Below are 14,522 nucleotides of genomic sequence, written 5' to 3' on the forward strand. Positions count from 1 at the left end.
TTCCAGGAGGACCATCTGTTTTGAGGGTCTTCGTTCTTAGCCAAAAAGAATTTGTTAGGAGAAAGAAGGACCTCTCCCGAAGGCAGGAAGTCAATATGACCCGGGTCTCTCGACAAGGCTGCCAATTCAGAAATTCTTGCCCCGGAAGCCAAGCTCACCAGGAAAAGTGTTTTCCTGAGAAGGGGAATGTAATCACAAGAACTGTTAATGGTATCAGAAGCCAATTTGAGAACGTCATTAAGGAACCAGGTCACCGGGGTAGGACGAGTAACCGGTTTCAGTCTGGCACAAGCTTTCGGAATTGAAGCTAACAAAGAGTCGGTTAAGTCTATGTTAAAACCCACTAGGAAGATCTTTTTCAGAGCCGATTTAATAGTGGTGATAGTATTGGCTGCCAGACCTGATTCTAATAAAGATCTAAAGAAAGTGACTGTAAGGTTCAAGTTCATACAGTTCACGTCTGAGTCTATTAAAAATTTTGCCAACTTTTTAACTGCAGAGTCATACTGGCAGATGGTGGAATCCCATTTATCCGATTCTAGGAACAAGGTGTTTTGAGGATCAATATTGGCACCATGCATAGCCGCAAACTTCATAAAGTCCATAAAGTTAGGGCGCTCTGAATGTTTGAGAAAGCGTACACAACGCGTGTTTGTACTATCTGAGACAGAACCGGATTGGGTATCGGGTGAGGGTATAGTCTCAACTCTCGCAGGAGAGGATACCAGTTGCTCTTGGGCCAGTTGGGTGCGACCAAGGCTACTTGTCCCTTGAAGGATCTCAGTTTGTCTAGAACTTTCAGCAAAAGATTCACCGGGGGAAAGAGATAAATCTTTTCCCAGGTGTCCCAATTCTGTGACATGGCGTCTGTGGCGTAAGCCTGAGGGTCTAGATTGGGAGCCACATATACTCTCAATTTGTGGTTGGATTCCGTGGCGAAGAGGTCCACTTGGAGACCGGGAACCTGAGAGAGAATCCACCGAAATGACTTTAGATCGAGTGACCATTCCGATTCTAGAGGGGAGGTCCGGGACAGGGCGTCTGCCACTACATTCCGGACTCCCGCCAGGTGGACAGCTGAAAGATGCCAACGGTTCAAGGCTGCTAGGGAGAATATGGCTACTAGAACATGGTTCAGAGGCCCTGACTTTGACCCGCCTCTGTTGAGGCAGCGGACCACCACTTCGCTGTCGAGGACCAGACGAAGGTGTTGTTTCTTGGGAAGAGCGAGACGTTTCAGGGTTAGAAGAACTGCCATGGCCTCTAGCACATTGATGTGAAATTGGCGGAACAAGGGAGTCCAAAGACCTTGAACTTTCTTGAGCTGAGAATAGCCGCCCCAACCTGATAAGGATGCGTCCGTGTGAATGATTAATTTCGGAGGCGGAAATCGAAGGGGAACTGACTTTGACAGACTGTTTGCTCTTGTCCAAGGAAGAAGTCTTTCCCGTAGAATGGGAGGAAGGCGGACTTTCATGTCCCGGAGCTTCCGGTTCGCCCTCGAACGCCAGACACGATTGATATCTTTCAATTTTGCCTTCAGAAGAAGATCCGTCACTGAGGCAAACTGAAGGGACCCCAGAATCCTCTCTTGGAGTCGTCTGGAACTTACTTTGTCTTTGAGAAAGCGTTTGGTGTTCCTTGCAATCTCTAACCTCTTGGGTCTGGGAAGACACAGAGTATGAGATATAAGATCCCATTGCAGGCCGAGCCATTGGAACTTCGATTTTGGAAGAAGACGGGACTTCTTGAAGTTGATCTGGAAGCCTAAAGATTGAAGATAATGGATGACTTTGTGAGTGGCTTTTAGGCAATTTTGGGAGGTGTCTGACCAAATGAGCCAGTCGTCCAGATAGGCTACTACTTGAATCCCTTGATTCCTGAGTTCCTGAACAGCGACTTCTGCTAACTTTGTGAAGATCCTTGGGGCGATGTTGAGCCCGAAAGGCATCACCTTGAAGGAGTAACTTTTGTCCCCTAAGCGAAAGCCTAGGTACGGACGGAAGTGTCTCGCTATCGGGACGTGATAATAGGCGTCTGTAAGATCGATAGAGGTGGTGACGGCCCCACGGGGAAGTAAGGTCCGCACCTGCGAGACGGTAAGCATTCGAAACTTGTCGCATTGAATGGACAAGTTGAGAAGGGATAGGTCTAGAATCACTCTTCTCTTGTCCGAATCCTTCTTCGGGACACTGAACAGCCGACCTTGAAACTTCAGGTGTTTCGTTTCTTGTATGGCGTTCTTTTGTAAAAGATCCTGGACAAATTCGACCAGGTCCGGAGTGGAATGTTGACGAAATTTGTTCGGAGGAGGAGGTCCTTGAATCCAACTCCACCCCAGTCCCTTGGAGATGATACTGAACGCCCAGGGACTGAACCTCCATTTGTTGCGGAAGGCATAGAGCCTCCCCCCTACCTGCTGCACCTCAGTATTGGTTTGAGGAGTTGCCTCCACGTCCGCCTCGGAAATTCTTTCCTCTGCGAAAGGCTCTTCCCCTGCCTTTGTTCTGGTTAGAACCACGGTGGTAGCCTCTACCTCTACCATAACTCTGGGAAGAGCTACGAGCCTCGTAAGACTGGTTAAAGGCAGGAGAAGTGGAGGAGGCACCAGAAAGCTGGCTCTTAGGGAGCAGAACGGTGACATAGTCATCCGAAGGAGCCTGAGAGGTGGAAGGCTGTGCAGGGACAACAGGAGATGGGGGAAGAGGCAGCCGGAAGTTGGACGAACCACTCTGCTGTTGCCTGAACTGGGTGGAGGTATATGGACGAAGCTTCTTCCTACCCCGGGCTTGATAATTTGCGGGGTCATATTTGCGTTTCGGGGTCAAACCCCAACGGGCTTTAAGGCTCTGATTAACTCTAGTGGCCTCCGCCAAGACTTCCTCTACGAGATCCTCGGGGAAGAGATTTGAACCCCAACAGGAGGACCGGATGAGCTTATTAGGTTCATGCCTAATCGTCGCCTCAGCTAGGACATGCTTGCGACATCTGCGTTTAGCAGTAGCGAAGTCATACAGGTCATAATATAAAGACTGTAATGTAGCCTTGTTGAGAGACTTAAAAATACTCTCCGTATCGTAAGTCAAGGCTATCGACTCCGTGGATGTGGCCAAGTTTAGAGTACGGCCCACACGTAGGCGGGAATCATATTCCTGTTTAATGAGGGATTCCGGGAGACGGGGAAGCCTCTCACTAAACAAAACTGAGGCACAGTCTGCTGCTAGCTTGCCAGAGGTAAAGGTGGTATGGACGTTGTCCCAACACTCAATGCCTGAAGGAAGAAGGAGGGAGATTGGATCCACCTCTCGGATGGGAGGCAAGGGCTTCTCCTCCAGAGCATATTGGAAGGCAAGCTCTGCCACCTTATTGACGCATGGAGTCAAGGTGTTCTTGTCCATTAAGAACATCGTAAAAGAGCTTTTATAAGGCGTCAGCATGGTGTTAGTGCAGCCGATGTCGTTCAAAAATCTGGCCCAAACAGATTGGGCTTGCTCTTTAGGGAAGATGACCGTCTCTTTGGGGACCTTGTCTAACCGAACTAAAGCTTCCTCGGTAAGCCTGGCATAACCATGAAATGGAAATGCCAGACCAGGAGGAAAGAATTCAAAGTCCTCTAGAGGACGAGTGCCAAGGCCCTCCAAAGTCAACATTCCGTCTGAGAACGGGGAATGAAGAGCCATACGCCAAGGGTTGTTCTTGGCAAACGGCGGGAGCTTAGAGGCATCCAGGATGAGAGAGCTTTGGACTCTCTCCGGAGCTCCTTGCTCTAAAGCCCCAAGTCTCTGACCGATGTTAGAGAACATCGTGTCCATCTTAGACTGCATCTCCGAAACCAACTTTGCCTGCATCTCCGACACGATGCGAAGCATGGCTGATTCGGAAAGGCCTGGGCTAGCAGCAGGAGGGGCGGAATGAACTCCCGGGTCGTGAGACTTAGAGGAGGAACCAGAGGCTTTGATGACAGGTCTGTACCTTGTTTAGAGCTATGGGAAGTCTTGTGGGGCTTGCGAGCTTTGGGTAAGGTTCTTGATGTAGACTTATCCTTAGGGGGGACCGGGTATGATCGTTGAGACGAATCACGGTCCCCAGAAAATCCATGAAAAGAAGAGCGATCAGAAGAAGAAGAAAGAGCGGGGCTGAGGATAGGAATCTCAGCGCCGGAAACACTTGCCTCACTTACCACCCTACCTGTATCCGGCTCGTCTAGTAACATTGGTTCGACGTCCAGGTTCATGGAGGCAACATTGTCCTCCAGACCTCCGGGGGCGTCCGATGGATCTTGCTCTGGGTCGATGAGACCCGTTATGGTGGCATCAATGTGGGCAATGATGGGAGCTGCCACATGCCTAGCCACAGCGGCTGAAGACTTAGCGTTGGGGTAAACCATGGAGCAGTAGTCCTCAGATAGGACGTACGGCCGCTTAGACTTCACATTCCGGGCAAAACCACCAACCCACACCTTCAGTGTGGCCCGAGCCGCAGACTTTTGCTCCGGGGATGCCTGAAATAATAGTGGGAATTATAAAAGGGAAGACTCCCAATGGTCCTTCAAGACCATAGAGATCTTACTAATAGTAAAATAAGAAGGCAACATAGCCAACGGGACTCACCGAATCAGATCCAAGGGTAGTGATGAGGTCGAAGCAAATCACACAGTTATCCGGGTGCCATACCACAACGTCTTCCAGTTGAACCCCACAAGGGGCATGAGATCGGCAGACGGAGTGGCCACAAGGCTGGTGCATAACAGCTGCACAGGCCGGCGTCAGACAATGCACCATCTATAAAAGAATAGTATATGAGAAACTGTAATTCCCTCAAGTAGGGGCGGGTCCGGAGGACCCGTGCCTAACAAAGGTCTAACACAAGATTAGAGCTTAACTGTAATATTCTTAAGTAGGGGCGGGTCCGGAGGACCCGGGCCTAACATAGATCTAATACAAGACTAGAGCTTAACTGTAATATTCTTAAGTAGGGGCGCGGACCCGGGCCTAACAAAGGTCTAACACAAGATTAGAGCTTAACTGTAATATTCTCAAGTAGGGGCGGGTCCGGAGGACCCGGGCCTAACATAGATCTAATACAAGATTAGAGCTTAACTGTAATATTCTTAAGTAGGGGCGAGTCCGGAGGACCCGGGCCTAACATAGGTCTAACACAAGATTAGAGCTTAACTGTAATATTCTTAAGTAGGGGCGGGTCCGGAGGACCCGGGCCTAAACATAAGTCTAACTTAAACTAAAGTATAGCAATCCATTCCGGTCGAGCCGGGAGCATAAAAAAGGATGCAATAACAAGGAATTAAGACACATGGTGTCTGATTTCCAGGGGCGGGGTAGGCCCCCGGGCCGGGAAATAAAAGTATATCCAAAACCAATTCATATAGGGACTCCGGGGTAGTGATCTGTCATATATAATCATCATATATAATCATAGGAAATGTTATAAAATAATAGGGGGGGCGGAACTGTAGCTAAGAACCGCCAACCGAACCCAGAGGGTTTCGTATAACATAAGCCAGAATGAAAAGTGAATATAAAATAGGGTGCCCCGGGATCCAACTCTGTTGACCGGTGGCCAACCAGACTAGACAGAGACGAACCCGCCGGGACACCCGGAGGACAAAGTTCATAAACACTGAACTACCCCCTCTAAAAGGAGGGAAGGCAACGGTCCCCTAGTGGAGGGGGAAGAAGCCTAGCCGCCCACCTAGCGAGAGGGGGAGCGTGGGGGAGGATCACGTGATACGAGGCAGCAGGGCTACCAACTGACGATCCCCAACCAGACAGATCAAACGGAGTAATGGCACAAATATTCATTATAATAATAATAGCGTTAAAAATTATATAAATAAACACATAGAAATTTTTTGGGCAAGGCATGCAACATAATAATTAAATCACAAAAGACACACCTGATGGCTTAAAAATAACATTGCCGCCTAGCAACGAAGGTCGGCAGCCATAACGATACGTAAATGATATCGGCCCTAAAATTGAACCACGAGGATTCTAAACGCTAAATAATGAATATTCACAATAACAAATAATATTTAATAATACACATAGTAACACCGCGAGTGAAACTAAAAGCTCTCAAAAACAGGAGTACCAACTGTAGTGAAATCAAGCAAGATCGATATGAACGAAGAGAATAAACTCCTATAATATAAATATTAAACGATCTAGGTTGCTCAAAACACAGTAAAACCAAGCTTGGTACTTAACTTAGACGGTGTCTCCTGGGAAACCGACGAAGAAGCCATAATCCAATGGAAAATAATCCAAAACGAGAGCACAACAAAAATGCGGGTTACTGCACAAGGCGTGCTAAAAGGAGTTGGGTTCTGAGCGGATGCATTGTTAGTAGTACCGAGTGAGGTTGAACGGCTCTCCTCTATTGGGGTTTCTGTCGTGGATGAATCTAAATAGTGCGGGACCTCTGGATTATACGCCCAATTTTATACCGACACCAATAGGTGAGCGAGCTAGTTAACCTAGCACTCCTTTACATTTTTTCTCTGGTATATTTAGCAGTAAATTACCTAAGAATAAGTGCTAAATGGAGCTTATTCACTGGGCGGCACAGGTTCGAGCCCAGAAATGCAGTAGTAGCATTAATATCATTCATCTGAGACACTGGGAACAGCAATTGGTATTTTTATTTGTCTTTTTGTTTGAAAACAGGATAAACTGTGTACTGTATTCTACTAAAAGTATAACCATACCAATTTATAAATGTATTCTTAAAAACAGGGACAAGAAATTTTTTTTTCTTAAGTATATCTTTAAATACCATATGAAATTTTATGTAGCTGTTCACAAGAACATTAATGAAACTATTCTGTGCAGGAAAATATTTACCCACAGGAATATGAATAAACGGTCTTACAATTAGTCTTAAAAGATTTCAACTCTCCAAGTCTCATAGTTTACTGAGCAAATTTGAAAAAAAATATCAGCCAATAATAAATTACTGTAATGATATAAACTATATATGTCCACCACAGAAAATTGTTGTAAACCATGTATGATATACACTTTATTGCTCTTTAGCAAGAGGTGAAACAAAAGAAAAAAGATTTTCACATGTGATTGTGCAATTATTGATGTTCCTTTGATATAATGAAATGAATCTTTTTCTATAAGTTATAGTGTTGTGGTGTGTTTAGTACAATTTAAATCCATTCCAATTTCACATATATGCCTGGCTTATTAATAAAAATATTTGAACCAGAAAATTAGGTAAGTTTTAGATTAAAATAATTATAATTTGCAAAATGTGTTGATGATACTATCCCTATTGACTTTTTACTTCTATGCAGACACAGCGGAAATAGGCATACTATATATTTATTACAATTAAACAGACCAATTCCATATATGATTGTTGAAACTATTTCAAGATTTCATACATAAAGATTTCACGTACTGTATACTGTACATGTACAGTATACTGGTAATTATAATACTTTTTCAGAAATTGCAGCCATAATTATGCATTGCTTATTATTCACAGATATTTGCCCTTCTATTTGTTCGAGGCAAACCATACAGTGGCCAGGATATAGTTGGTGAACTCATGGGTAAAGGTGAACAGTGTCGTTCACTGTGGCTGGGTCCACTAACCTCCTTTGCATGGAACATCATTGTACCTGTGGGACTCTTGGTGCTATCTATATCATCCTTCAAATCAGGAAAATACAAAGATGTAAGTGTAATCTTGACGTTTTAGCATTCAGTTTTAGAAAAGGTAACTTTTTTTAGATGATAATTACATACCCTCACATATAACAGAGGTAGTGGTTTATAAATTAATTATTATTGAGGGGTTTGCTTATTTTGTAAGTCATTTTGGGACACCTAAATTGCTTTTACAGTCTTAGAAATATATACAGTAATACAAATTTTTTCATTGATGTACAGTATATCCTTGTTAAGTAAAATTCACTCAAGTGCTGTCATTGCCATAAAATTACTTTCAGTATCCATAATACTTGTCTTGTACAATATCGATGAAGACTATCATATATGAATCATGGCAAGATATTTTATATTTTGTTTTATCACAGTATTTACATATTGACTGAAATTTGAATATTCAAGTTATTAATAGTATATCAGTCTGTTCCAATTTTAAACATGAAGCACTTACTGAAGACAAACATCAAAAAACCAAACAATGAAACTTTTATTAGATCATATATAACAAATCCCATGAAATTGAACTTCTTATCTCAATCATAATTCAGAATAAAACTACTATCAATGCTTTATTTTCACTAGAAATTTTTGGGTGCAGCAAATTCAGTTTCCATTGCATAAATTATATGAAGATGGTTGTGATGCAGTCCCTATGGGGCCTGCTGCTACCTCGGGTCACCTTGGTGACTGCTGAGGTAGTGGAAGTAGAGGAGTCAGCTTAACAAAGCTTAATTTGTGGTGGAAAATGGGGGGAGGATGGGCTATTGCACCCTAGGAGTACCAACCAACTTGATTGAGCCCTTCGTCGGGGAAAGAGGAACGATTAGAAATAAAGTCCCCCCCTCTTTCTTTTTTTTTTTTTTTTATGTTGGCTACCTCCCAAAATTGGGGGAAGTTCCATGGTAGAAAGATAGATAAGTTCATAGTCTGAATCAAATATAGGATGCGCCACATATCCCTAATAGATTACTCTTATCAAAATGGATATAATTGTTAAATATTATTAATAGCTAAGCTATAGCCCTAGTTTAAAAAACAGGATGCTTTAAGCCAAAGCACTCCAACAGGGAAAATAGCTCAGTGAGGAAAGGAAATTAGGAAACGGATAGAAGTGTACTGTCAAACACGAGAACTATTATTAATATAGTACTCCACTTTCTATAATTAAACAATGCAGTACCAATAGGAAGGGAAATATGGAGAACTGTATACAAGAAAAATGTTAACTAAGCATGTTAAATATTTTTTTCTATAATATTTGGATTGCTACAAATTTATTGCCTACCAAATACTGTACCATCTTTCTAGTATGGTAGCCTGATACTAAATACAGCAATTTGAAATTAAACCTTTTAGAGGCTTATACCTTGACAAACTTTCATTTCATTTTACTAAATTCCATTTCAGGTTTTTACATGGGGTGATACAGGCTACTGGCCTGTCTTGGCACGGCAGTTGGCTTCAGGGCTCCAACTTTTCCCCATTCTCCTTGTGCCATTAGTTGGTCTTATCCAGACTTGTCGGTATCTCACAGCTACAGATGAGGATTTGTTTGAGGTTTGTATTTTGCAATTGATGCATTAAAAAAGGAAACATTCCATTCTCTGTACATTTTACTATCAAGACTTAATTTTTGTGGCAAGAGAGCTGTTTTAGATGTTGGAAACATCAGCAATAATGCACTATATTAAAGATTATAATTATTCCAGAAAATTCAGCTGCTGTATAGACCCTCATTAAGGCAGCGAACATCAGGAACAAATAATCTGAATAGCAATGCAGAAGACTCTGATTTAGAAGGATTGGGGCCACAAGAAGGTCCAGAAGATGAAGTGCTCACCCCTAGACCATACAGTGATCCTCCACCAAAATACACACCACCTCCATCCTATTCAACTGCCACAGGAGTCAGGTAATGAGAAATGGTTGTTTCTCTTTTTTTTTTTCAGTGCAATCAATAAAAAATCAGGGAATATGATTGAATATCGATTTAGAAATTAGAAACATGACATAATTAATTTTTCTTAAACATAAGACTTACCCGGTAGTTATATATACAGTGAACCCTCGTTTATCGCGGTAGATAGGTTCCAGTCGCGGCCGCGATAGGTGAAAATCCGCGAAGTAGTGACACCATATTTACCTATTTATTCAACATGTATATTCAGACTTTTAAAACCTTCCCTTGTACGTAGTTCTGTTAACAAACTACCCTTTAATGTACAGAACACTTAATGCATGTACTACAGTACCCTAAACTAAAACAGGCACAAATATTAAAGGTGATGTATTTCCTAAACACGCTAAAAAGCACGATAAAAAATGGCAACCAATGTTTTGTTTACATTTATCTCTGATCATAATGAAGAAACAAACTGGAGGTAGAGCTTTGCTTATTACCCAGACATATTTCCCATACTTTTCCCTTAGAACTACATCACATCTTCCTACTTTAGATATATATATATATATATATATATATATATATATATATATATATATATATATATGTGTGTGTGTGTGTGTGTATATATATATATTTATATGTATACACATATACATACCTACATATATACATAAATACATGCATACATATATATATATATATATATATATTACTGTATATATATGGGTTATGGAAAAAATCCGCGAAGTGGTGAATCCGCGATGGTCGAACCGCGAAGTAGCGAGGGTTCACTGTATAGCTTACGTCCCCGACGTCACGGCAGAAAATTCAAAACTTGCGCCAATCACCAATTGGATAGCCAGGTGTACCACCTGCTCGCCCTCCAGTGAGGTACCTGGAACCATTCCATGATTCCTCATATCTTCCCTGCCGCCGCTAGCGGCGACATCGTTGGATATTCTACTCGTTAATTACCTGATATTATTGCTGTTTTCTTTGATGATGTACAATAATTTGGTTTTGACTCTTGCTTGTCTGGATTTTTTATTGGATACTCTTGATTTACTTTTGGATTTCAATATTTTGAACCTTGCTTGTTGATCTCTTACAAATTTTTCAAAATTGCCACCCCCCTTTAACTTTTAGTGTGTGAGTGGGTGTGTAAGACCCGTTTGGCTAAGGCCTCAATTGATCCACATTCGCTCTGCGTTAAATGCAGAGGTAAAGTATGTGAGTTGGGTGATAAGTGTGACGAATGCATTCTATTATCTGAGCATGAGTGGCTAGAGTTTGATCGCTATACGCGTAAACTAGAAAGAGATAAGTTGAGATGTAGTTCTTCTCGTTCTTCCAGAGATTTTTCCTCTTCCCATGTCACCGAACCTATTCCTTCCCCAGTGGTAGTTTCTGATCCCACTACGGTTACTGCTAATGAGCCTACGCTTAAAGATATGATGGTGGCTATTCAAGCTTTGGGCGCAAAGGTTGAATCTATCGCTGCGGACAGAACGCAATTAATGTCTGGTGTGAAGCAGTTAAGAGGTGACAGTGCTAGAAGTGCAGTAAACTTATTTACTGCAGTGGAGGGTGCGCCTGCTCGGGCTTGTCGTTCTCCTAGTCTTAGACCTCTTCCAAGCTCCCCAACCCTGGGAGAAGGAATGTTGAATGACGAAAGGAAACGAGAGGCTTTAGCTCCCAAGCAGACGTCCCCTCGAACATTCCTGTTGACGTTTCCCAGGACGTTCGCCCTCACCATGGGAAAGGTGATTTCTTCATTCTCGGATGACGCAGTACCTAAAAGAGGCTGGCGTCAAGTGTCCGGACCTCTTAAGAGGAAAATGGATAAAGTCAACCAACGACCTACTAGGACACCGCAAGTTCCTGGTTGTAGCCATTGGAGCAGTACGGAGTGTTTTCCTTCCACCGAAGAGAGCTCGCCTGCCGTCCTGCAAGGACGTTGGATTCTGTAAAGAATCGTCCAGTTGTTGGGCAGTTGTCTGAACCGGGCATGACCTCGGTTCATGCTCCTCCTCCGCCATCAGATTGGTTTTCGCTCTCTGGACGCTCTGAGCGTTCTTTGAGCGGCGTGGAGAGTGAACCTGTGATTGACGTGGCGTCACCTGTATCACAAAAAGTTGACCCGAATCTTAATATGCTACAAGAGATGCAGCAGAGACTCTCTTCATTTATGCAAAGCTACCAAGCTACAGACAATAAAAGGGTAGCGTGCCGAGACCCTGAGCGTCAGGAAGCTTCCTTCCTGGACGCCAAGCGGCGCAAGGCGTTAAGTCGTTTGACTCTTGGGGACAAATGTTTGGACGTCTCCCCCGTTAAATGTCCTAAAACTGTTCCTAATAAGGAAAGTTGGCATAATCTTGACCCCGAACGTCAGGCAACCAAACGTGACGCCAGCATCAAGCAGCCAGTCGTGACAGTGAGTGTCAAGGGACCAGACGTGACGTTGAGCGATCAACAGCACGAAGCGCCGAGCGTCCTTGTAAACGTGACGTTAAACGTCCTACAGGACGTGATCTTGAACGTCCAGCGAAACGTGACGTTGAATGTCCTGCCATACGTGACGTCGAGCGTCCTACAAAGCGAGGCGCTGAACGTCCTAATAAAAGTGATGGTAAACCTCCTACAAGGAGTGATTTCAAACGTCCAGCAAGACGTGATGTCAAGCGTCCTCCAGAGCGAGGTCTCGAGCGTCCTACTTTAAGTAGCGTTGAATGTACTACAGGACGTGTTTTAGATCGTCCAGCAAAGCGTGACGTCGAGCGTCCTACGATTCAGGACGTCGAACGTCCAGCAAGACGTGATGTCGAGCGTCCTCCAGGAAGTGACATCGAGCGGCGAGCAGCCAGGCAGGATGTCGAGCGTCAAGCGGTACGCGGTGTCGAGGGCCAAGCAGGATGCGATGTCGAACGTGACACCGAGTGTCGAGCTTCCTTATATGAAAGTCAAGAAAAGATTCATGACTTTGAGGGTGCGAGCTTCGGACTTCATGATGAACTTAGTCAAATCAAGAGTCGAGATCAAGAACACTAGTTCCGATCACGTGGATCGCGAGCGTTTCACAGAGCGTCAAGGGGCTTTGTCAGAGGAAAACATTGACGATCACCTTTCCCCTGTCGAACTATTTGAAGAGTTATCAGAAGGAGAAGACTCTAAGTTGTTTCGTCCTTCAGTGGATCTGAAGAAACTCATGAAAGTCTTCAACGATGAGTTTCCATATTCTTTTGTTCCCGTTGCTCTTCGTTCGCAACCATCAAAATTCACGCTTGGGAAGACGTCGAAGAAGTCTCTCTTTACCAGAATGGTTCTGTCACGATCATCAAAAAGAGCTCTCAGGATGATGGGAGACTGGATGGAGTCCAAAAAGGACCAAGGGAAAGCAGCCTTCGCGTTCCCTCCGACTAGATTAGCATCTTGATCTAGTATCTGGTACGATACGAGAGAAGTTCTCGGCTTGGGAGTTCCTGCCTCTGCCCAAGGAGATTTCTCAAGTCTAGTAGACGCTCCCCGTCGAACGGCCATGAGGAAGATCAAGATTCTCTGGTCTACTTCAGAGTTAGACCATCTGCTCAAAGGTGTCTTTAGAGCCTTCGAGGTTTTCAATTTCTTCGATTGGACTCTGGGAGCCTTGGGCAAGAAGGTTTCTGCTCTTAAAGAAGGTGACTCTTCTAGTTTAATCCATATCATGTCCTGTATGGATAAGGCATTACGACACGCATCGAATGAGTTGGCAGCGATTTTCACAGCAGGAATACTTAAGAAGAGAGCTCAGATGTGTTCGTTCCTGTCTCTTGGGGTTACTCCCTTTCAGATATCGGAATTGTTATATGCTCCGCTGTCTTCCTCTCTTTTTCCGCAAGATCTGATTAGAGATTTCTTCCACATTGATTCAGAAGGCCACCCAAGATCTGGTCTCAAAGACGCCAAGAAAGGTCCTACCATCCTCCTTCTTTAGTCGCAAACCAAAGAATGAAACACCTTTCCTTAAGTTTTCTCAGCCCTTTCGAGGGGAAGACTTCCAGTAGGGGTAGTTCTGGCCCGATGGAAGGAGAGCAAAGAGGAGAGGATCCAGGACAGGGCTAAGCAGAGTCTGATGGCTTTCACCTTCAGGCAGTAGGAGCCAGACTACACAACTTCTGGCAAGCGTGGGAGATGAGGGGGCCAGATCTTTGGTCAGTACAAATTCTGAAGGATGGTTACAAAATCCCTTTTATAGGGAAACCTCCTTTGGTTTTAACCCCAGTAGATCTCTCTCCCAGATACAGTGAGGAATCAAAGAGGCAAGCTTTACAACTCCAAGTGTCTCTCTTGTTGGAGAAGGGGGCCATAGAGAGGGTGCAGGACTTGCAGTCACCAGGTTTTTACAACCGCCTGTTCCTGGTTCCCAAGAACTCGGGGGGATGGCATCCAGTTCTGGACGCAAGTATACTCAACACATTTGTCCAAAAGACGAAGTTCTCTATGGAGACTTCAAAGTCAGTTCTTGCAGCAGTAAGAAAGGGCGACTGGATGGTCTCATTAGACCTCCAGGATTCTTAATTTCACATCCCCATTCATCCGAGCTTCAAGCATAATCTGAGGTTCGTCTTCAAGGGGAAGTGTTTCATTTTCGAGCCCTGTGTTTCGGCCTCAGCACCGCCCCTCAAATATTTACGAAACTTATGCTCAATGTAGCAAGGATTCTCCACTCAAGAGGCATCAGAGCTTCCCTGTATCTAGACGATTGGCTTCTCAGAGCTTGCTCTTATGATCACTGCCTGAAGGATCTTCAGATAACTTTGAAATTAACAGAAGAATTGGGACTTCTTGTCAACAAGGACAAATCTCTTATGACACCATCACAAGAGATACTCTATTTGGGGATGGTGATTCAGAGTCGAGTTTTTCCGTCTCCCTTA

The 14,522-nt window shown here is 44.0% G+C and overlaps 1 protein-coding gene across 1 annotated transcript in view; it reads left to right on the plus strand.

Moving 5' to 3' along the window:
- The window catches only part of bdg (bedraggled), a 259,189-nt gene that overhangs the window by 234,700 nt on the left and 9,967 nt on the right, over window positions 1-14,522 (plus strand). Inside the window, 3 exon segments of the mRNA XM_068362701.1 lie at window positions 7,519-7,710; window positions 9,111-9,260; window positions 9,413-9,615. Coding sequence (XP_068218802.1) covers window positions 7,519-7,710; window positions 9,111-9,260; window positions 9,413-9,615 — 545 coding nt within the window.

This window comes from Palaemon carinicauda, chromosome 39 (genome assembly GCF_036898095.1).
Source record: "Palaemon carinicauda isolate YSFRI2023 chromosome 39, ASM3689809v2, whole genome shotgun sequence".
Taxonomy (NCBI): Eukaryota; Metazoa; Arthropoda; class Malacostraca; order Decapoda; family Palaemonidae; genus Palaemon; species Palaemon carinicauda.